Here is a 25,432-nt window from a genome sequence, read left to right on the forward strand (position 1 = left end):
GGAACATGGGAATAAAAAAATAGTATTATTTTCCTTTGTATTTTTTTTAGATAGTGGTAAGGCACTGGGGGAAGGGGGCAGGGGAGGAAGGGCCATGAAGGGTGCAGAGAGGAAGGATGATGGACATAACACTTGTATTCAACTAGAGACAAGTTATATGACGCGGCCCATATTCAAGGGCGACCCTTACGGTGAAAATGTTTTTTTTATGCACAAAATTGAGGGTGCGAATCCATACGCAGGAGCGACCCTTCTGGGAGGTGTTATAGGAATCAGGTCCTAGATTAAAAAAAGAAGGAAAGGTTACAAAACCATAAACAAGGTCCAGCCTTAGTTACCCGTGGATCCCAGACCGGGAAGCCTAGACTCGGGTTCTCGGGCTGCTTGAGCAGGACGGGCTGCGGCCACTTCCACTGAGACCACACCAGGAAGAACTTGTTCACGAGCGTGGCCGCCACAGCGTTAGGGTAGAGCTGGCAGGTCCTGGCTACTAGCATGGCCCACGACACGCCTCCCAGGTAGCCCAGCGCGTTGCTGTAGATGCCGTGTCCTGGAACAACCACAGCAGCTAGCAAACACTCTCCGTCTACAGCAGTTTCTCCAGGTGATCCAGAGCTGCTGCAGACACAAACTGTCCCCTCCCGCTCCACCTGCCCCTCATACTTTCATCCCCGTTTTCGACCACCTATCCCTCTACACTATTACTTTCATTAGCGCCCACGTCATAACAAGTAACATGATAGGGAAAGTATGTTTAGAGTTAAGTAAACATAACTATTAAAGTTAGATGCATGGTGATCTAATGTTTGAATTTACTGAGGATAAAAGAGAGATACAGTAAACTCTCGCAAATCCGTGGGTGTCGGGGATTTATGACCTTCGGATTTTTGAAAACTTCGGATTTTTGAAAAATTTTCATTAAAATACAAAAAAAAATTCTAAAAGATAAGATGGAAGTCAATGAACATGTAATACTACCACAGGACGTCATAATAAACAAGACACTTGAGAAGTTAACAGAATGGTACGTAAGCAATACCAGTATAGTCCATTCATAGTAAATGAAGCACCCGAGAAATTTTTTTTCCTGAAAATTTACAGCCTGGCCTGATTAAATTTAACACACCCATTTGTTCAAGTTGGTAGTAAATTGTGTAAAAAGTAATTTAAAGTCATCTTAAATTAAATTAATGGCACCCGAAGTCGCACTTTGATGTGAAAGAGCTAGGCGTAGCAATGTGGCGTGCGCTGAAACGGGAAGCCCCTTGATAAGGGGAAGTGAATTTAGGAGGGGCGGGAGAGAGAAGCGATACGTAGCTGGCAAGAGACTCAAGGCCACTCCCTCACAGACACACGGCCAGTCCAGTTAAACTAAAGAGAAACGGGAGAAATAAAAAAAAAATCATTTGTTAATTGTACACTAGAACCATCAAAAAATCTGAAATTTTGGCACAAAACAAAAATAATCGGGGAAAAAATGGTAAAACTCACAATAAAAGCTTATACAAAGCTATTATTTAACATGCAGCATATATTTTGTGTTGGTTTATAGTGCACTTACTAATGTTCGTATAAGAAGAGAAAAAAAATTGGACAGTCCGTTTAAAAACACGGCAGCAGTAGCTTGTGCGACGTAAGTGGGAGTGCGAGAATCTCGTCTAGACAGGCTGGCGGCTGCAAAGGCAGCGGATGCATGACGTCATACGGCTTACCTCTCCCTCCCAGACAACAAACCATCTCTCTCCCTCTCTCCAGCCCTCTAGCCATTTTCTGCGTGTGAAACTGTCAACATCCTTCCTCCCCTACTCCACACTGCATGCGACAAAGCCAGGTTGTATAGTCCATTCCCGGTAAAATGAACATTTTTTTAAGGCCCCCCACGGCAGCCATTTACCGTTAATTTTTTGATACAATTTTTTTGTTAGTTACAGAACATTATTTCTGCTGGAAAATCTCTGAAACTTCAAAATTTCTTTAATGGAAAAATTTAGCAGGGCGGTTAGAGTATTTATTTTTACCGCAAATGAACTATACTCACCTTCCCTCCGGCCAGCATTCCCGGCGTGTGACGCATGACAACTACAGTCGTGTGCCGCGCACAGCTAGGAAACTTGTCACTGGCAACATGTTTCACACACTGACACACGGTGCCCAGAGCTTCAGGAAAACCTACGCGATTTCCAACCTACTCTAAATATCCGACTGGAGTCTGTTTACGAAAAGCATTTAAGAATTTGCTAATGCCCAACTGTTTTTTTTATATCGGATTAAGAGGAGTTAAAATGGCTAAAAGGCATGGTTTTGAAGTTTTAGGTGTAAAAAACCGTTAAAAAATTTCTTGAAAGCACCAGAGGAAAAGGCATTACACCTTTATCTTTATTTTCCCGCCATATAATGTTACGGTCACCGCTCAAATTTCACAGTTATCTGACGGGAACGAGATGAATGAGCGCCAGTTCAGAGCCTTTTACCGCGCTATAAATATCAGTGAGCGTCGCTCTTATCATCCACTGAGAATAGTGATACATACATCTAAACAGTAACGATCATGTCACTTCGGAAATACCCCGGATTTCTGAGAACTTTGGATTCTCGGGCCACGGACTGGCGAGAGTTTACTTAATAAGATGGAAGTTCTAATAAGTCTTGGTGGTAGCTGTTTTCGTTTGAGTATTTGAGTATGCATTGTTTCTGAACTAAGTTTGATCAAATTTCATTCGCAGCGACATCAGTAGTTTGGGGCTACTGAGAGCTCCCTCGCAAGCCGAGTGTCGGGAGCTCAGTCTCGCCAACAGCTGTGCGTGGTGGGGTCTCCGTGCCAGCTAACGCTCATGGCAGTACATCCAAGGACTACATTCTTGTGATTTTAGTATCCATTTGCCTTCTGGTATTTTACAGGTATCATTTCAGGCCTTTTAATTTTTATCATTATTTAATTTTTATTTCTATCAAATGTTACCTTTTAAAATAATACCAAAAAATTGGACTAATACTTTAAAGCACACTAAATGTAACATCAATTTTGGAAGAAATTAAACTTTGGCAACTACAACAGCTATAACTATCAAACTATTGTGATTGGAACATATCTTTTAACTCAAATCTCTCATAGTTTTTATTAAATATATTTTATTTAATTTGTATCTACCATTGTACTTTAATATGTTCTCTCCTGTTAATTTACTAATTCATTGTTCTCGTGTTATTTTGACTGTTTTTTTTTATTATATTCATTATAATCTATATATACACGTACACACACACATACACACACATACATACACACATATATATACATATACATACATACCAATTGCTCACTCTTCAATGTATCTACAAAACTACCTGATTGAAATTTGGCATGCATATTCCTTTCAAAACGTGGACACCCACTAAGAACGAATTTAACGATCAGGGTTAGGATTAGGTTACGAAAGTAAAATTTAAAACATTAGTATGACAATTGTGCAAAAGTGAGAAAAGTACATGTATGCAGAAGACAAAATATGAGTGTAGGTTATGAAAAAAATATGTGATAAACATATGCAATTGTCTTACTTTATTCTTTATTCGATACAACAGCAAAACATAATGGTTCCACGGTTACTGCTTCGCACATGCATCCATGAATAGAGTAGATATGTAAATGCTGCAACAGTACTTTTAGCCCAGAGCTTGATGGTCCTGAGAGCGAGACGGAAGACTTCGATGTTCGGAACGAGGCGGAGGATCTCGTCGGTCACGCGACATCCGTTCAGACTCCTCACGCACTTCTGGTCCAGGTTCCTCAGCAGACAGTCGTCTCGCAAGTCCTGGCGACACACACACACCCTCTGGATGACGTGACGTGACGTCCCTACCATGCTCGTCCACGCCACAAATGAAAGCGACTGTGCGCCAGCAAAATGCCTACAGTTAGAATGAATGTTATTATTTACCACAATCATTGAAAAATATACACATCCTGGTTTGTTTATTTATTTATAGTTGAAGAAAAATGATGCCACAAACTTTGTCTGCATAACATATAGTTTAAGAAATCTCAAAAACTTAATTATTTCAAGTACTTCCAACAATCTCTATGTAAAAAATGGCAAAAACATTTTTAGTACAAACTAATATTAATTATACCCCAACCCTAAATTTAGTTCACATATATTGCCGAAAAAAGACACTTATGTTTTATAATTCATAGTTTGTACAAAAAAAGTTATAAGCATACTGTACACATGAGTTATCAGAAAAAAATGTGAGCGAGTCAGTCAGTACTCCCCAATAATGTGTGAACATCTAACCTCAGAAACAAGCAAATCCATGTGTTCTCATGTCGCAAATACACATAATATTAAACTTGGCCATGAAGTTTAACGTAGCATTCTTTAAAATAATGCAGTGTGTGATAAATATAAGAAAATTGTGTTTTCAACTATATTTCTTGACGCGAATCTCTTATAGTTTCTGCAACTGCCGATAAAATTTGTTGCCTTAGAGAGTGAAAGGTTAAACTGTATCTGAAACAACTCCAATAAAAACAAAAAATACTTGAAAAAAATACTAACACCGACTTTTTGCTTCACATTATTTGACAGGGACTTTTATTCAATTATGGCCCATCCTGTTAAAACTCATTAAACAGTTAATACTATAAAGTTTCCTATTGGCTTTTCTTAAACTTTGGTTCACGCCATCCACCAGATTGCAGCATCGTAGTTACACATTTCTGTTCCAAGCGACTTCTGTTCCATTCTCGAAACTACCGCTATCAAATGCCATATGCCAAGAGCTAAGATGTTTACATTGAGACATAGCATAACTCCTGCCCTATGTTAATAATATTTTAACTAATTCGCTTAGTATTTTTTCCTTCATAATTTATACTAGTTTTTTTTTATTATGTATAGGAATTTAAAGTATTTTGTTTGTGCTTTAATATTATTATTTGAGTTAGATTTTACATAAAGCTGAATATAATATTTTTTATTATTATTCTTTCACTCTAATTTGTTTAGTCAGTTAAAATTAATATGTCTATTAATTAAGTTTGTACAATTATAAAGCATACTATGGGCAATAAGACTGACGTTCTAAAACATTCTAGAAAACTGGAAAAGAAAGGAAGACAGGTGCGACACTCTGTCGCCACCAAGTTTTTTTTTCACGCCTCAAGTTAGCGCGTTAAATAGACTGGAACTTTCGCAGGGCGCTGCCTCGCCAGCCAATCAGGGCGAGCCATGCGCTAGTGTGGTGTGCCCTTCCAGATTTTCATGGAATAATTTTTGTAAACACAATTGCCCTCTATGGTCAGGTACTAATACTGTGTAGTGATTGGTCAGTTGGCCCACGGGGTAAAGGAAGGTAATTGCACGGTGCAAGGTGGTTGTCACTCGATGGACGCAGCATGCGGTTGCGTCGTTCGCAACTATTGAACTCTTGAAGAGAATGTACTAAGTGTCAGTTTAACGCCTGCTGGTCAGGGCCAGGCCATGTTGCGACCTTTTATTTATTTTTTGGGACATTAAATAATTATAAATTCGACCCCAGGCATTGGCAGTAGTCCAGGGTGACCATCGTCACCCACCGGGGATAGTTTCCGCAGGAGGACGCACCTGGGTAAGTGAACTTGACTCAGGGACTTAGTTATTTTAAATATCGAGTGACAGGAAACTGAGAAGTCTAACTGGAACTGAGTTGGTATGTATTGTAATTTTTTTTATCAGAAAGTAATCCGACCAGGATAAAAACTTTTACAACTAACAAACTTTTGATCAGAGGACTGAACTGTGGTTGGTATTTTGTGCAAGTTCAAACTGTATTTCTTTTTTTTTTTTTGAGAACGTAATAAACCAAGGAAGTTAGAAAATACTTTTATTTTTCAAAATAAAAACTTTACCAAATAACTCACTTCAGTTAAAAGAAGTAACTTAAAAACAATCTTTAAGTAAATAACTACAACAGTAAGTTTTAAAGTGTCTTATTATTTTTTCTGGGTTGTTTTGCGGGACCAACCTGGAATGTAACAACATATCAAAAGGGTCAAAGGCAGATCAATAGGCTGAAGTTCATAAATATGCAAATAATTTGAAAATAAGAGAAAAAAACTTACCTATGATTAAAGTATACAACATATAATGAATTTGAGAGTCCTGCACTTTGTTTGTTGTGAACACACTGAGCTCATGTCGGTGGTCGAAATACAAGTAGTTCAAAATATTTGGATGAAAAAATTCAAATATGAAAAACTAGGCCACCATGACCTTGAACATATTGTGCTGTTATCGGTAATGTTGGACACAAACAATTTTTTTTTCTTTCAATTTTTTTTTTGTTTCTTTGATTATTTTAGTTGACATTTTATTATTTCCTCTTTGGAGTTTTGGCTGCTAACAGTGCTGGAAAGCTACCATGTTTTCCCTCTCAGCTCGTGTTTCTCATGCTGTCTTGGCAGTGCCATCCGGTTCCTCCTTCGTGTGTAATTCTTCACGCCTTCAGTGCCACCAGCACGTTCCCGTCTGTGCACTGGCTCCCGTCAGCACGGCGCGACTAGGCTGTGCAGCTTCCCAGCACGTAAGGCACAGAATGATGTGCAGAGTCCGCGCTGAGTTAGGAGTTTCCCAACGCCCCTTCCCACGCCCCTCTTTTTGCTCTTGTTCTAAGAACACTGCCGTGCTACGGGCAAGATGCCCCAAATCACACCCGTGCCTGTGGCTGTGCACAGAGAACCACCACTCACCATCGCGTCGGGGATCTCCTTGAGCGCCAGTCTCGCAAACAGCATGTCGATCTCAATGCCATCAAACTTCATCTTTATGACCGGCACGTACGCATCTTCAACGGCCTGAAAACACAGGACAGCCAGGTGAGATGCACAAGCGTCGACGCCTTACTGGCCGGAAAATACGACAATTGTGCAAAAAAAAAATCAAAGAAGTGATTCTATTTTACAACCAAATCATTAGGGATGTGCGAGTACCCGATATTTTCGGGTACGGTTCGAATCCACAACTACCTGAACCCGGAATCGTTGTACGTACATGGATTCGAACAGTATTACGAATACTCACAAAAGTTATAAATTAATTTAATAGGCTTCAAAAATACTAGCAGTGAAAAATAAAATTAGGCTACTATTACGTAAGTATTTATAATATGATGCATCAAAGAAAGATATGTAAATTAAATAATTAACACAGTGACATTAAAAGAATTTTGAGATTTCGAGAGCTTAAACTACAATTACGAATTTCGTCGTATAACAAAGTATAAACTAAAAACAATTGCATACCTACAAGAAAAAAAGTCTTGGCTATTTATTGGAGAAAAAATGGTTTCGTTTGCTGAAACGTTTATAAAACGGAGATTTCCGTGTGGCGTGCAGTTTATTACGATTGAGTTGGAGAATCGAATGTGTTTTGGTTTTCACATTTTAAAGTGTTTATTATTAATTAAGTTTACATAATTATTAACATTTCAATCTCATTGTAATAAATAATTGCCAGTAGTTACAATTAGAAAAAAGAGAACACACATTATTTTTAAATTAATCAGTTATTTTTAATTATTCTGAGCTTGATATTCGGAATCGGATTCATATCTCAAATATTGCCAGGGATTCGAATCGAATTCGAACCGAACTGAAAATCAAGGATTCGCACATCCCTACAAATCATCAACAGTTTTCAAGAACTACCACTGTAACTGGGACGAGTGGAGTGGGAGACGGCTCACCCGCAGGTCCGTCACCTCGGGCCGCTGCTTGAGCAGCTGGAAGCAGGACGTGAAGTAGTCGGCGCGGTCGATGTGGCGCGGCGCCACGCACAGCACGTCAATGTCGCCTCCCTTGTGGTGCACGCCCAGCCGGTACGAGCCGAACGTGTAGATCTTGCCGCCCACCTGCTCCGCCACGTTCAGGGGCATGTTGCGGTTCAGGGACGCGTCGCAGATCCACTCCTTCACCAGAGCATTTAACTTACTTAAAATTTCCATCCTGCAAAATAAATCAACATACATGATAGTATAATAGTATGTTTCACAAACAACTAATTATATACTAAAATTTAACAAGATTATCCAGCCATACAAATCATCACAAAAATTAAACATTAACCATTTTAATTTTACCATGCCCACCAACAATCCAGGGCTTTAGCGTTGGGCACGATGCGTACGGACAGGTACAAAACAGGAAATGAAAGACAATAAAAAAAAAAAAAGAACGGAAATGGCTAATTAGTAGCTGGCCACTCAGCCAAAGCAGGCGAGCTCTGCCTGAGGTGAGACCACAGCAGGTACGCATCCACAGTCGGCCAACACACCGAGCCAGGCACACCAGGTGCAACAGAAACATCGATACATGCACAATGGATTATAAGAACATCAAATGTATGGACAGATGAATTAGAAAATTAATAATCAACAACCACTAACGGCAGATAAGACCGGCAACTCCAGTCTCTACGGACGACGTCGGAGCGGCCGCCTACTCTCCCCCCCTCAAGGCTCGGGCGGGAATGAGGGAACGGCAAATAAGCAATTTTCCACGAGGAACATACGTCCAGAAGTGCACAGGCGAGAACAGTAGGGGACTGCACGGCGCAGGTGTTCAGTGCCAGCCGCACACACGACCAGCCTGCAGTTCACGGTCCCGTGTGCAGCCGTTAGCACGGTGCTGCTGGTTGCACGTTCCCAGAGATGACAGATATGCTCAGGGTAAGAGACGAAGCAGCAGGTGTTGCATGTGGACCAAATTAAATGTTATCCAGCATTAAGGGGCCCGCCTAGACCAATGTAAATGTTATCCAGCATTAAGGGGCCCGCCTAGTCAGGGGTGCATCTGTGTCAGTGAGGTGGGATGATAAGGACGACATTCGCTGGTGTTTCTAGTGCGGTATCAACTCTAAGCGCAAGGCTGTGAATTGGCGTGCAGTCTTCTCGTCGCCCACAGGACAACTGTAAAGTATGAGCAGTAAAGTATGGGGAAATGAAGATAAAGGTGTAATGCAAGACCCTTAATTGCTTTCAAGAACCTGTACCAGTTGTTTTATGGCTAAAAATTACTCTAAACACATGTCTTTTAACCATTTCCACTCTTCTAAAAACACTGTTTAAAAAATTAATGCAGAAACAAAATTACTTTTTGGCCCTCAGCGTATTCTTAAAATTCTTTTCGTAAACAGACCCAACTCGGATATTTTAGCAGTTTCCAAATCACGTTGTTTTTCCTGAATCTCTACGCACTGTGTGTCTGCAAGTAGGCGGGGCCCTTAAGGATTCTGTTTCTGCTCTTTGTATTTCCATCCAGACAACTTCAATGCCTGCTTTTATCTCTTTCTTTGCATTGTGCTTGTTTGTATGATCCGTGGTCCGACTGATTAGGTTTGTTCTTCTTGCTCTCACCAAGACTAAGCACAGTTCGATCGTTCATGTGAAACAGTAGAATCTCAGATAAACAATTACGTTTATTTAAAGTACCTTTATAGAAACCACAGAATCAATTAGAGTAGCTGCCAACACTAAATTAACTTCATGTCTGAAAGCAAGCTTTGGAACCTAATCAAAAACTTCACACACTGTTGGTTGCCTAGTATTCATTGAATGAAATTTAGTTAATTTTGTATGGATTCTGGCGCTTAATACAAGTATAGATTTTGGTCACTGCAATCTGTAGCAAATAAATATATTTAACACTTTTTGGCTAATTACTTTGAGGCCACCTACGCATAAAGTAAAAATTATTTCTTTTTTTTGAAAGTTCAGCACTGGTTTTAATGATGATCAATTCCTAATCCCAACAGGCATTGGTGACTTCATTCTGTCATTGACTCCCCTTCCACGTGTGTTTTGTTCCGAGATAAGGCCTGCCCGTCAAATGTTTGCTAGTTCTGAGAATTGCTCCTGCTGTGGCTGACATCCCAGGAGTCATGCTGAGTCTGATTAGTTCGGCAGTCTGCTCGCCTGGCAAGGAAACATGTGCGTCAACATTACGTGCACTCTTATGACCCGTGGACTTACTTGTAACTTCACTTTATTGTAGATTGTTTGGTTCAGTTTGATTTTTAAACTCTTGCTTGGTTTAAATTCATACTTTTTTCAATTCAAAATTTCTGTCCTGAAATCATCCAACAGTGTCTTCAGTACTTGATTTTCACTTCAGAGAATCTACTTTGCTTGGTATACAGTATTTCCACAAGATCTATTAATTGAATTAATTTAATATATAACATTAATGCAGGCGTAGCAACTAATGTAGTTATGTATTTCTTTACCTTTCAAAACCAGCAGAATGTCTGTAGTTGATCTACAGTGTATGTATGATGTATGTATGTAGATGTACAGTGTAGTGTATCTAATCTTTGTAATTGTCAGTTGGTAAATAATGGTTACCATTAACCCTTCCATTGACGTCTGTTGGTGCTCCAAGATCATGATCTATTAACACGAACTTGTGTGATGCGGCTGTGAACACACATTATGTTGTTAATAAAATTACATGTTTGTGATTTTTGTTGTTTTTGTGTATTTTTTGTCCAATACCTACTAATCATTATCATAGATTAGTTAAATATCTGAACATTGTTACATTTCATGATGAAACATAAAATTGAAAACAAAACCTAAAGAATTCAAGTAGTTCAAAAATGAATTAAATAAAACACAATAGAGATAATAAACCTATTCTGGCTCAAAGTTGCATGCTCTGATTTTCTATTTTTAGTAAAAAAAAAAAATTTTAAATGCAAAGCATTCAAGGTGTCTCCTGATTAAAAGTTTAGTATACTGAACACTGGGAATTTTGTATTTCTATCTTATTACTAAACTTTTTATTTTTTATTTATTTCTTCATTATTATTTTTTATTTTCAATAACTCAAAAGTATCTTGTTATATTTTTTCACAACAAAAATATTTTTCAAAGTAACATACTAGCAAATAAAAAAAATGCATTACAAATATTTGAGCAAACAGGTATTAATTACTACAAGGAACAAATCATTTGGTAGATGAACTATGAGTGTAAAATGTAAGCTGCTGTTAAAGTTGTCATAAGCTTGAAGTAAGGATTCAGTTAACAGCACTCTGAGAAGAAGTGCCACATCTGCTTGAATGGAATAATACAGGCTGTCCATAAAAGAATGTCCCAGTTTCAATGGTATAATATAAAAGTATAATTTAGACGATTTACAACAAATTATATATAAAATTTAAGGTAAACTAACCTAATTTTTCTTACAAATGTTCAATATGTGCACCTTCAATTATCCACCACACACATCCAACCAAAAGTCCAATTCTATCCAACACTATGGTTGACAATTCCAGAGTAATGGAAGCAATAGCCTATTCAATTCTGTGTCTCAACTCTGGCAAATCATTAGGTAGCGGCAGAAAGTAGACACAATCTTTTATAAAGTGCCAAAAGAAAAAAAAATTGCATGGAGTTATGTCAGGTGAACGTGGAGGCAAGCGAAAAAGAGCTCTGTTGTCTCAACCATTACAACCAATCCAACAGTCAGTGACTTTGTCATTTAACCAGTCTCGTACAGACTAAATGCAGGTTGATCTGAAATTACAGACTCGCTCTTAGCAAATTGCAGAACACAAAACGGTCTCCGCTCAGGAGTCGCCGTATTGCATAGTTGGCGCTGCAAGTGAGAGAACAACGCAGTACTTGCTCAAGCACTTATCTAAAACTGTGTGAGTTACTGTTTAATTGTAACCTTGAACCAAAACTCTACAATGCTTACAGTAGACACTATTAAAATTTATTACTGGGACATTCTTTTATGGACACACTGTACTGTATTGAATGAACATGAAACAAGTCTTACTCACCGGTGATTCATTTCTTCGTCGGCCTCAAACACGTTATAGGGCTTAAGAACCTCTTGCAGTTCGCATGTCAGCTGATGATCAATAGACTTTGGTCCTGCCAGGCTTATAGCTGATGTCATTCCTAGTGTCTTGGAGTTGTTCTGCTGCTGCAGTTGCAACTGTTGCTGCTGCTGTTGTTGCTGTTGCTGCTGTTGCTGTTGCTGTTGTTGCAACTGTGATGTCCACATTCTACACAACACAACACTGCGTTAAAACCTCCCACTGGACCAGTTGGCATTCACCTGTCTCACCAGACGTCACCAACACATGCAGGAGGATCAGGAAAACAAACCAATCAAGCCATCAGGGTTTCCCCGAGATCAATCCACACATACGCTGTAGCAGGATTGGCCAATTTTCCAGCATTGTTTTTTTTTGTGCATTAATTATTATGACCTACATGAGAAAGTATGCACGGGCATTAAAAAAAAGCAGAAAACTATAAGTAGCTGCCGAGTGTCTGAACGGGACCAATGTGTTTGCAACCGCGCTCCCTGCCGTCTTTGTGTGCGTCAAATCGAATAATGAATATTTTGCTTGGCAAAGCTGTATTACACTATTTGATAAAATAAGGGATTGAAGTAAAAAAAATAACAATTGTTTTACATTTAAAATGTTTGAAATGATTAAGTGATTAACCAATTGGGCCTTATGTATAACCTCATTCAATATTAATTATAAAATAATCATGAACATTCGTAAAAGTAAATTGAGTGCCATCTTTTGATTTTTTTAAGTAACCAACTCTAAACAAGCAAACATATACAACACAAAAATTAATATTTTCATGAGCGAATCTCAGGCTTCAAATATTTTAAAAATTTGCAACAAATGTGACGCTTTGAATCACACCTTAAGGTTTAAATAAAACGAATAGCAAATTTCCTGGCGAAGTCAAATCAAATATTAAAAAGAGCTTCTACTGATTCGCTCAGTCAAAGCTTCGCCCAGGCCTCCCAGCCATTCAAATCAAGTTATGCCCCATATTAGTGCAGTAGAGTAGAATGTTCTTAGTAAGTGAAGACGTGTTTGACAGGCGATATAGGTTCACTACGGGAATCCCCTCACTGCACTGCCACGCCTGCTGTTGCTATCAGCCACCCCCTCCTTCCCCTCCCGCCACGCACCTGACACCTGGAGACAACACTCCACACTCCGCAGCTACGCTATCTCGGTGGTCACTGTTTCATTACCGCGTTGTTCGCGATGGCGACTATGGAGAAGTGGTTGGAAGCTCTGACAAGTATTGATTAGGGAGAACCATGTGGAAGATGTTATAGAAATTTTTTAAAAATATTGATGGCTGTTCCAATGTTGATAAAGAAGACAATGACAAATGGTTGCAAATTGTCAATGACTGAGGTTATGAAGCAATCAAAGAGGAAGAAATTATTGCTGATGCAGTTTTACAGAAAATGAATATGAAGAGGATTTAGAGTGTTGATGAACCAGCTGTGGTTATGACCCACGCAGAAGTTGTAGCAAACATAGATAATTGGATGGTTTATTCCTAGAGTCCAGCCGAAACATCGCCCAACAAGCTTCTAACGTTAAAGCAGATGTGAGATCACGCTGATCGTAAGCGATACACTAAACTGAGACAGCAAAAGCTCACTGCCTTCTTTACTGCCAACTAGTTTGTACGTATATTATGTACAGTGTAAATATATATTATGTGTTAAGTTTTTAAACTCCGTTAAAAATATTTTTGGTAGTACAAACGTGTACATGTTCTTTTTTATCGTTTTTCCTTCATTCTATGGATAACCCGGATTCTCGTTAACTCGGATCGGCCCCGGCCCCAGTTGATTCGGGTCAACGAAGGCAGCTCCACCCACGCACTGAGAGGTGACACTTGTAGTCAGTTGCCAGAACCAACCCATCTACCTTGAGGCGTGCTTGCGCTATAGGAGTAAACTTTTTATAGTAATAAAGTCAGGCCAGATGTCTTTGAAATACAAATGGCCTGATTAGCTCATCACACACAACCCTACACCACAGTTTCACACTAAGGAGGCGCTGAAAATACTCTCCACACTGGCATGTGGAACATAGCGGGATATCAAACATCAACGTTACGTGTGTTTTTACTGCCGCATGCAATGAATCGTGCCGAGTTACACAACACGTACCAATTTAAATCCTGGTTGATAATCGAACAGTTACAGTAGGGGCCGACAACCCTCTTGAAGATGCGGAACATCAATCACATGGTACGGACACATGTCTGCTCTCTAGACTCGGAACACCGAGGCAAGTGACTATCCCCCGTATCGCACGTAGACAAGATTTTCAGGCCAATTTTGTTTTTAAAATAGAAGATTTCTGTGTTATTGTTTTTATTTTTTATGAAATCTGTTTATTAAAAATGATTGCATAAATTACTGAACAAATATGATACTTATGTTCCATGATGCTAATTTCTCCAAAACAGTGTTATTTTGACTGATACATGATGCACATTTTTAATAAGAATGTATAACTTTTTGGAACAAATAAAAGAAATCAGATAAGTATTTCTGTGTTTGAAAAATTTCTAAGGTCATAATGTAAAAATGAGTACCTAACTAATAACAGTTGCAAGATTAAAAAAAAAGTAATTTTTTCCAATCGGTTTCTATTAAATTGAAGTACAAAGGTCATACTAAATAAATTACTTTCATTGAAGTCAATACTTAAAATATTAGGTAATTGTCATTAAAGTTAAGTTTTGATCAAAAATGCTGATTAGTTTCATGATTTTAATGGCATTTCAGTGCTTTGTAAAGTATTAAGTTTTATTTTGATCATAGCAGCGAAACCCGGCGTTGATTTTCTAGAACTTTCTCGAACATTCTAAATCGAACATAATCAATTGCACTCATTTTGGAACTTTCCAGATCATTCGGGAAATTTCTCGAACATTCTAACTCGATAATAACAGTTTTGGACATTTTGGAACTTTCTAGATGAAGCCAGAAATTTGTAGAACTTTCTCAAACAATCTATATCGATTAGAATAGTTTGCACTCATTCTAGAATTTTCTAGATCATTCCAGATATATCTAGAACTTTCTAGAACATTCCAGATCAATTATAACCATTTTACACATTTTGGAACTTTCTAGACCATTAAAGAAATTTTGAGATATTTTCAGAAGTCCTCAAGCATTAGAAAAGGCCAGAAATATATGTTTTAACATTTTTGCCACCCACCGCGACAAAACTCCCTTACTACCACTTGGAGACCAAGGGGTATTTACCACCCCAAAGGGAAGTTGATGGGTGTTGGTGGTGATTGAGAAAACTGTGTATTTACGTACTAACAAAGCATTTTATATATATATTTAGATTAGATTTAGATTTTATGATGTATTAGAATGCTTTTTGGTGTAATTTTGGTTTTAACGCAATTCACAATGTAATCTTGTCCCTACATACCCCTCAACCAAACTTTGTCGCACAGCACACTCGTAGAATGTGGCAGCACGGGGAAAAGATCAGGTTTCTCACCAAGTACAGAACACTGAGGTTAAGGACATTTGTGATTCGGGAAGTAAGAGGCACTCTGCCCACAAGGCAGCTGCACTTCAACAGCAAACCCTCATGCTCGCTGTTTGTGAGGATCAACAGCATCTGGGAGGCGTTGCACAAACGCCTGCTCTGCCGTGAATACACAACACCAGTCAACGCCAGCACGCACACTTCACAATGTTACCAGCTTACAGTCCCAAACTTCTCTGACTACAGCTTTTCCAGGTCTGTGTCAACAAGTGTCCCTGACCTATAAGACACAAATTATCCCAACACTCACTAGGTGTTGCTTTTGGGGGGGAAATGTGTCACCTTAGCAAGAATAACACCATTTTAGATATTGTTTCTATACAATTGCTATGGATTCACCTAAAGCTATAGAATGCAGGCTACCAGACTTGTATTGTAAGCATCCGGAAAATAGTTTGTGTTTATTGTTAAAAGCCCATGGTTTCAGGAAAAGAAAATCAATGAAATCTTGTGATTAGTAAATGTTTGAGTAGTTTTGCAGGTGTTTAAACATTGGCGAAAATGGTATTTTTGGTTTAATTTTGCTGTCATAAGATATATTTGGTTATTTCCTTGACTTTTCATAGTTCCTGACCATCTTAATTTCTCTGACTTTTCTCTATTTTCCTGGTTTTCTAAACCTGCAGCAATCCTGCATGAGTACTGCTACTTGCTACATAATAACATAGGTCATCAGCTCACCACTCAGTTTGCATACAGACCATGAACTCATGATCACAACATACACCAGCTATATGTGCTGGAGGTTGGCAGCACTACACCGAGAGAATTTGAAGTACGCAGGAACGTACACACGATTATATTTTTGATAAGGGAGGGGGTAAAATAAAACATTTACCCATCGTTTGACTTCAATTCAATTAAATTTGTTGGTGGAATGATTGAATGATAGTTTTTTTTACGATAACGGAAAAAGGGGGGGGGAGCTATTTTACTTTCCCTTACCACTTGCATACGACCCGGGTAGCTATAAAGTGTAAAAATATTTTAAATTTCCCAGCTTTTACTTCAGTGGCTTGAACGTTTTAATATAAATATAGTAAATATTTATATAATTTTCATTTACTTTATAATATTTATTACATACTTACTACTATTTTACCCCTTAGGGGTTGAATTTCGCAGAAAATAAAAATTCTAGATGGCAGAGCACCCCACCCCCGAAGACTGTGCCTTCCTGCCTGCAGTATGACACCCTCAATACATGCTTACCTGAGTCTTATCTTTCAGCCAAGAAAACATGATAGAATGCTGCAGAATATGTTACATGCTCACAAATCACTCAAACAGGCATCGCCACCTGTAAAAAAGAAAAGAAATATTGTTAGTTAACACTTGTAATTTTCTAATAAGTCAGATGAAAGAAAAATTGAAATATGCAAAATCCATAGGTAAGGGAGGAGTTAAAATTTCAACAGAATTCAATGTGTCTGATGACATAGCAAGAAAATCACGTCAGTTGGTAAAAGAAAAAGGAATTCTTTCACATCCTGAGCCTTTGAAGGTCAAAAAATTTCTGCTGAAGTTGTTGAAAAATTTAACCAGAAGATGAAGATGCAATGATTAGGTTTATTATGCATCCTACTGGCCAATTAAATTATTTTACTGGCCAGAACATTGTAATTATGGCCAATAAGATTCATGCTGAGTGGCATTAGTCAACATTCTTTGCAGTGTTGATGTTCCAGAACTTGAGACTCAGGCTGGAAGGGTGCATTATGAAATGACATCATGAGTGAGAGAAAAATTACATCAAAATGTCAAAATGGAATCAGCTTTTTTATAAATTACATTGATAAAGAACTTAAAGTAGGCCTACTTCAGGTATGTACAACATTAAAAGACAGCGGTATTGTAAAAAATTTTAATTTTCATGAGCACAGCATTCAGGCCTAACTTTGACTACTGTAATTCTGTAATTTTATTTTATTTATATTATCTTATGTGCTGTATGTATGTACAGTTAACAAAAATTCTATCAACCAAAACATTTCTTTAGGTGGGGTGAGTGTGAGAAGGTAAATATACACAAATTTTATTTCACCATTTTGTAGCAGATTTTGTGCTCTTTCTAATTGTACCACGCCCGAGATTGTAAAGATTAATAGAAAAAAGTTATAATAGGATAACTGAACTGATGTTTACAATTTGTGGTAATTATTTTTTTCCACTACTAACTACTAACATGAACTGCACGTACTTCTGGGCACCCACATTGCTGCACATGCAAATGTTTAATGGGTTAACTAAAAAGTATCACCTCAAACTCTAACGAAATGATCAAAAAAAATCTTACGATTTTAAAAAAAGCATAGTGGAACTTATTTGGGTCTGATGGGAGTAACATTTCAAGACCAAATTTTAATGCAACGATTTCGTGAAACATTGTTGTGAAAAGTTTCTGACGCGAAAAGGACCGCAAATAGGTACCGGTTTCTAACCATTGTGCAAAATGGCATTTCAATATTTTAAGTAGTTAACCAATAATTAACAGTTTAATAATGGTTAGGTTAGGTAAGTAACATTAAAAATACTATCTGTGTAAATGCTCAGTTAGGTTAGGTTTGCTACATTAAATTGGGAATGGTTGCTTACATATGCTTCATATTTTAGATACCATACAGCTATAATATCGACATAAACGTAAATTTCATAGACATAAATTCAAAAATGTTACCAACATTTTGGCTATAATGTTTTATTTTGATCCTTTAAATACTTTCCTTAAATCATATTACACTGTAAGTTTTTTTAGTTTTCTTCTTTCTCTCTTTGCCATTTTACCCCTTTCAATGTCCTTATGTTCATCAAAACTTGTACGATATGCAAAGATGAACATAAAAAAACTCTAATAAATGTAAATTTCTAGTATATAGGCTTTTCCTAAAAAAAAAATTTGGTGTCTGTAAGTCGGTTTACGGACGATAGTTTAACGTGACGTCATAACAAAGCATTGATGAAATGATTGCATACTTTTATGAATAAAATTGAATCATTTTTATTTTAATAATAAAAGAATAAATACTTGAAATTATACTAGCAATCATATTTTTAAAATGCAAGAATAATTAACCTTTATGGCCGAAATTGTTGTTGTAATAAGCAATGAAAGCCACATTAACTTTTCACTTCGCTTCATAAACAGTCGACGAAACAGTTGTAATTAATTTTAAAAACTGGCGTTTAGCTATAAATTTTAAATATAATTATGAAAAAGTTTTGATGTAAATAAACTGTAATCAAATATCTATCATCAATTATATGAATCACCATAATTTTTTAATCAATTGTAACATAACCTTTTATTACTGCACTCGCCGACAGCGTAACGAAACACAGCGTAACGGGACACAGCATAACAGAATAATATGCGTAATGGGACACTTTTCCGTGCGTGCAGCCGGCGTTCATCGATTTATTAGATGTTGTCGCGTCAAAAAATTAATAAAATTGGAATTTTGACGTGACGTCTAATAAATTGATGAACGTCGGCTGCACGCACGAAAAAGTGTCCCGTTATGCATATTGTCCCATTTTGCTGTGTCCCGTTACGCTCATTTTATATTGCTCTTTGCTAACCTGAACCTCCTAGCATTGCAACCGAGTCCGTGGCGTAATTCTGTTTTCATGCATTTCAATGTAACATTTTCATTGCTCTTTGCTAACCCATTCCTCCTAGCATTGCTGCAGAGTCCGTGGCGCAAATATATTATTTTTGACTGCATCTTGGTGTTAGGTAAGCCATTTTCCTTCACATCATCCTTGAAACACTCCCATTCGTTTCTTACTTTTCCTATCATCGTACTATACTTAAAAGAATAACACTGATTGGAAGAAGTTAGTTAGCAAACATGTATAAAAGTTATAGTTAAAATAATCGTTCGTTAAAGTAATAAACATATTTGAATTAATGAGTGCAAATAAAAGTAAATTTATCAATTAAATTGTAGAATTCATTTCACTTCTTCTTTGTATCCATACAAAATAGTGATAATTCAATAAAAATTATTCAATTTTATTCATAAAAGTATGCAATCATTTCATCAATGTTTTGTTATGACGTCACGTTAAACTATCGTCCGTAAACCTACTTTACAGACAACCAATTTTTTTTGTAATAATTAACATGTTCCACTTTTTACCCTAAAATGAGTAGGTATTTTGAAACTGGAATCTGGTTTATGAGATTTACAGGTTATAGGTTACACTAAACAGTCTGTGCAATGACGCGGCCGTCCCCATGTTAAGAGAATAGCCGATACTTTATCCACGAGAGATTGGCCTGATTGCCTGTGCTTTCTTCAGTGAATTTATTTTGAGCTTTAATAACATAGCCGAGACTGTTTTCTACAAGAGATTGGCTTAATTGTTGTGCTGCCCTACTGTTTTCCTGATACTAACTGCTACCGGCGATCCTTGGGAATACAACATAGCCGAGGCTGTTTTTTAAAAGACAAGTCTATTTAATGTCAGTACGTTACGGCCGAAGCCAAGAATGTTTTCCACTGTAATTGTGCTTACTTAGGGCGGGAAGTTGTGGCCCCGGCAATAATGTACTGATATTAAACATACCTGTCTTTCAGAAAATAGCCTCAGCTAAGTTAAATTCGTAAGGATCTGTGGAGAAGCACAGGATCATGTTGCAGCTAGCATCAAGAAAACAGAAGTGTGCGACAACAATCAGGTAAATCTCTTGTGGAAAAGTCTCTGGTACGTTAATGACAAATAAAGCACATGGCAGTGCCATTGCATAGGCTACCTTGTGTAACCTACAATCTGTAATTCCTCCGAGACCAGTACAAATTTTGAAAACACTATTTTCAGAGTAAAAAGAGGAACATCTGTAGTGTCAAAAAAAAACATTCAGAATTTTATTATTTTATTCATGGAAAATGTTTGAAATTCACCCTAATGAATGAAAAAAATAGGTAAATATTGATGAAAGAGGCACACAGAAAGAAAGGCAAAAAAAATTTTTGAAGATATTATCTTTTATATCCTTCCCTTCTTACTAATCACTGTATAAAACTGCATTGCAAAACTCCAATTAGTTAAAGAGAAATTACCATTTAATGGGTAAGTACGTCAATTTAATTGAGTTTATCAGTTTATGGTCAGTAAAAAATTATTATAAATATTACCTATATTGTAAATATAGTGACGTAAATTTGTATTGTGAATTAATAACGTAACCAAAACTGTTTTCCACCAGAGATATCCCTGATCATACTGTCGCCGCTATTAGCTGTAAATTGATCCTGTACTTCTCCAGAAATCCTTAGGAATATAAGACAGTTTGCAAATAAGACAGGGATTTTTAACGTCAGTACGTTATGGGCAGGGCCAAGACTATTTCCCACCTTAACCCTAGAAAGCTAAACTATCGTAGATTTCACGAGCATGTTTTGTTTTCATGTACCTTGCACCCCTTAATTGGCGTAAATGGACTCGTCCATCCAGTTCCGTGCCTCACTTGGCCGACCTCATTAATTAGCCTTCGTCTCGCTTTGCTGCCTGTTGTCAGTTCAGTACGGCTGACAATCACTCGTACATTTTACGATAGTTTATCTTTTACGTTTGGATTTTATAATTTACTCATTTTACTTTTGGTGGTTTATTATCGACTGAAAAGTGATAATACTGTGTTCTAATTACGGGCGTTAGTAATAACTATGTTATAAAAATGAGTAAAAAGTGCACTGACAAAGACATTTTTAAATATCTTCAAGATAACGATAGTGATGACTCTAACTGCGCTCCTGGTTCAGATAATGAAGTCGATCATGTGGAATATGATGATGTTATAAGTACAGATGATTCCGATGCAGACCCACATTATCGCCCTGATTCAGAGCAAGATCTGTCAAGTTCAGAAGAAGAAGAACTGTCACCGCCAGTGAGAAAAAAAAAGACCTGTCAAGTAAATCCCATTGTGTCTCACCGACTTGCAGCAACACAAACAGCTTCTGGTAGCGAATCTACCCTGAAACCTTCAGGGCATTATGCATCATCGCAACCATCCACTAGTTGCACAACTACCCTGCAATCTTCAAGAGATTCTGCAGCATCACAACTACCCCGCAACATGCTGATGCTACACCCGGACCTACAGGTGATCCACATTTAGTGGTTTTCAATAAAACTAGCCTGAGGGGTAAAAATGGACACCGTTGGACTAACAAGCCAACAGCTGTTCACAATAGAGCCTCGGTAGCGAGGAGTGTCATTCATATTTCACCCGGATGCATTGGTATTGCTAATTATAAACTAATACCTGTGGAAGTTTTCAGGCTTTTTTTCACTAATGAAACTAAAAATCAAATTGTTTATTCCACAAACATGAAAATTCAGGAAAAGAGTGCTAACTATACTGCACAAACTAAAACTGTTGGAGCAATAAACAATAGTGAGTTCGATGCTCTATTAGGGCTACTAATTCTTTCAGCAGCCCAAAAGGACAATCATTTACCATCAAACGAGATGTTCAACCCTGAAATCAGTGGTGAGAGATACTATGCAACCATGAGCTGTGACCGATTTGATTTTTTGTTAGAGTGCTTGCGATTTGATGATTCTGCAACTCGAGCCGATAGGATAAAAACTGACAGTTTTGCTCCTGTGAGGAAAGTTTGGGACTTATTTGTTGCTGTGTGTCGAAGTTCTTACAAGCCTAGTTCTTTCTTGACTATTGACAAACAGTTACTTGCATTTCGTGGGCGATGTAGTTTCAGAATGTACATTCCGAACAAACCAGATAAATATGGGCTGAACATAGTTGTTATGTGTGATACTGCCAAAAAATATATGGTTGATGCCCTTGCTTACACAGGTAAAACTTTAGAGACAGAAGGTTTGCCTCAAGCTGAGTTTTTTGTGAAAAAGCTGTCAACAACTTGTCATGGATCCAATCGCAACATAACAGTTGACAACTGGTTCACATCTGTTCCACTAGCAACCTCACTTTTAGGAAACCCATACAAACTTACGCTTGTAGGAACACTTAGAAGAGACAAGCGAGAAATTCCACCTGAAATGAAAGACCCTAAGGGCAGAGCCATAGGGACAAATATGTTTTGTTTCGATGGCCCAAAAACCATGGTTTCTTACAAAGTAAAAAATTCCAAAACTGTTTTGTTACTATCTACTTGCCACGAAAAGCCTGTCATCGATAAAGTCTCCAAAAAACCTCAAATCATCGAGACCTACAATGCCACTAAAGGAGCAGTTGACTCCTTGGACCAGATGTGTCATCAAATGTCCTGTAGCCGCAAGACCAGACGATGGCCTTTGTGCGTGTTCTATGGCAGATGAACATTATCCTAGTAAATGCATACGTTGTTTACGTTACAAATGTTGTGAAAAGAGGTCAGAAACCAGTATCAAGAAGGAAATTTGCTATACAAATCCACCACAGCCTTGTAGAGCCATGGCTTCAACAGCGATTACAGTACCCAACTTTGACCCGCAAACTCCGGCAATGAATTGCAGATATCCTGAAAATTCCAGTTCCAGGAAGGGCCCATGACCTCCCTCAAAACCTTCCACGAACAATTTGCGGAATTTGCTCATCCGTCAAGAGGATGATGTCGATCTACTGCTGCTACTGCAGGAAACCAATCTGCGCACAGCATCACGGAAAGTGTTGTGTCAACTGTGTTGAGGACTTGTAAAATTGCAAATCTGACATAAACATGTTTTGAATGATGTATTTTAACACAATGTTTTCAATAAAGTCTATACTTGTATTCAAAAGTTTTTGTTGTAATTTTTTTTACCATTCGTAGATTTTACGATAGTTTAGCTTTAATGTAACTTTTGATCAGCTTAGCTTTCTAGGGTTAATTGGTGTCGTTTTGAAAACAGCCAAGGCTATGCTATATATCTCAGGATCTGTGGAGAATCACAGAATCAAGTTGCTACTCGCGTTACAAAAAACAGCAAGACAGCAATAATAATCTGGGCAATATCTCGTGGAAAACAGCCTCGGCTATGCTATTAAAACACAACATAAATTTCATTTACTATAATTACATTGTAAATAGGTATGCCTAATAAAAGAAAAGAAAATGTGACAGTTCAAAATGAAATTGAAGTATCACACTCGAAATGATAACTTAGTTTTAAAAGTAATGAAGTATCGTGTAAATTAATTAATATAAACAATCAAAAATATTTAAAAAATTAGTTTACATGCATGGCTTATCAGATATGTTACATTACCCAGTGGCACAAATACTCCTACAGTTGGCATTATTCCTTCCAAATAGTCAACAACAGTACAATAAGTTTATAGAGCGAACTTAGCTGTCCGATAAAACAGTTTAGCGACACCGATATTACATTTGGTGAAATTGAGCATAATATAATGTGACAATCATATCGATAATAGTTCCTTATTGTGTATCAAGTTTATATCAAAGTTTTGGAATTCATATTTCAAAATTCAAATATACTTTGGTTATAGTACAGTTTTAAATCACAAACACATTTGCTTAATTCATGCTAATATTTTATATATTTAATATATAATATATAATAATTAGATACATTTTACAGAACAATTGCTCTATTCTATATTACGATACCAATAACACATTTCCTTGAAACTGAGAATTTATTTACCAATTAATATGGTATCGCCATTTTGATCAAATAATTCACATTTTTACCATAATTAAATACTGGTATCGCGAAATAGAGTACACCGGGTGGAACTGTACTTTACTTCATGATACAAAGAAAAAAAATTGGGTCACGTTTATTTTATGATAACGGTTTCCTATTGATTGAAAATAGAGGGGAATGTATGACGTCATGAAACTTGATAAATTTGTATTAGGTACGGAACGAAGGAAAGTATAGTACATAAATTTGGCAACAGTGAAAGACAAAATAGCAGTGAAAAAAATATGAATGAATGTAAAGTTTTAGAGCAATTGAGGTACCAGAAGGAGTGCATTAATTGGGAAATAAATATATTTATAAAGTGAAAAAATAATTACACCAGAAGTAAAAATGAAATATTAAGAATTTTATTGGATATGTGTAGAAATAAGTGACGTAGTCTAGAGAAGAGCAAGGTTGTGTTTATTTACATTAAATTAACGTAACGGTGCAGTGTAGAGAAAGAATGCCTGGTAGTGCAAGTTTAGTAGTGAACATGAAAATGAAGGTTCGTGTTTCGTGATCTAGAATAAATTAAATGGAAGAATGGCAATTGCTTTTTGTGTAAATTTAATATCTACAAGAGAAATATTGATAGTAAAAGAATATTAAGTGAGTTTTTATGGCTTTGAAATGTTTGGTCTGATGTTTTAGGTGTTAAATTAATTTACAACCATTGAAGAGAAAAAATTAAGTGAAAGTTTTGGTCAGGGTAGGTAAGCTAATAAAAAAAATTAATATGTTTACATCACAATATGGTAGGGATACACCTGTACATTCTTACTGTATAAGCGGGGAAATTTATGGGTTTTGGCAAGAGAAAATGTAGACGTAGTAATTTTCACGTATTTCATTTAGGTAAATTAAAGGTGTAGGTTATCGTAAAGTAGACTTAAATTCTACCAGGTCTAGGTTGTTTAGCGACACCGATACTACATTAGGTGAAAGTGAGACATTTTGCCATAATATTTTCACGGTATCATAAAGTAGATTACCTTCCAACCTGGTTTAGTTTATTTTAAATACTGATATTTAAATTGTTGAAAGTATGACTTGTAGAGAAAATATTTACTCTGTATCACCCGGTCAAGTCTATTTTGAGATACTGGGATTCACTATTTGAAACAAAGACAGTTTGAAATAATATTATCTCTGTATAACATTTCAAGAAAATTTATTTTTGGTATTGTAAAGTAGAATACAGCCCCACCTGTCTACCTATATTTTATTCCCCATATTTTACCACTCTACCTGCAACTTTTATTTTCCAATATCATGAAGTATGCTAATATATAGGGAACGCTGTTATTTTCACAATATTGTCAAGTTGTAACGTCAACAGATATTAATTTCTTTGA

At 37.0% G+C, this 25,432-nt stretch overlaps 1 protein-coding gene across 2 annotated transcripts in view; it reads right to left on the minus strand.

Moving 5' to 3' along the window:
- The window catches only part of LOC134538900 (poly(A) polymerase type 3), a 69,252-nt gene that overhangs the window by 42,095 nt on the left and 1,725 nt on the right, over positions 1 to 25,432 (minus strand). For both annotated transcript variants that reach the window (XM_063380510.1, XM_063380507.1), the window contains exons 2-7: positions 16,623 to 16,710; positions 11,829 to 12,056; positions 7,726 to 7,984; positions 6,731 to 6,835; positions 3,662 to 3,812; positions 339 to 550 (exon numbers count right to left, since the gene is read on the minus strand). In XM_063380510.1, the coding sequence (XP_063236580.1) occupies positions 339 to 550; positions 3,662 to 3,812; positions 6,731 to 6,835; positions 7,726 to 7,984; positions 11,829 to 12,055 (954 nt within the window). In that variant the 5' untranslated portion in view covers position 12,056; positions 16,623 to 16,710. The remainder of the gene's footprint in view (positions 1 to 338; positions 551 to 3,661; positions 3,813 to 6,730; positions 6,836 to 7,725; positions 7,985 to 11,828; positions 12,057 to 16,622; positions 16,711 to 25,432) is intronic.

The sequence above is a fragment of the Bacillus rossius genome, chromosome 14, assembly GCF_032445375.1.
Source record: "Bacillus rossius redtenbacheri isolate Brsri chromosome 14, Brsri_v3, whole genome shotgun sequence".
Taxonomy (NCBI): Eukaryota; Metazoa; Arthropoda; class Insecta; order Phasmatodea; family Bacillidae; genus Bacillus; species Bacillus rossius.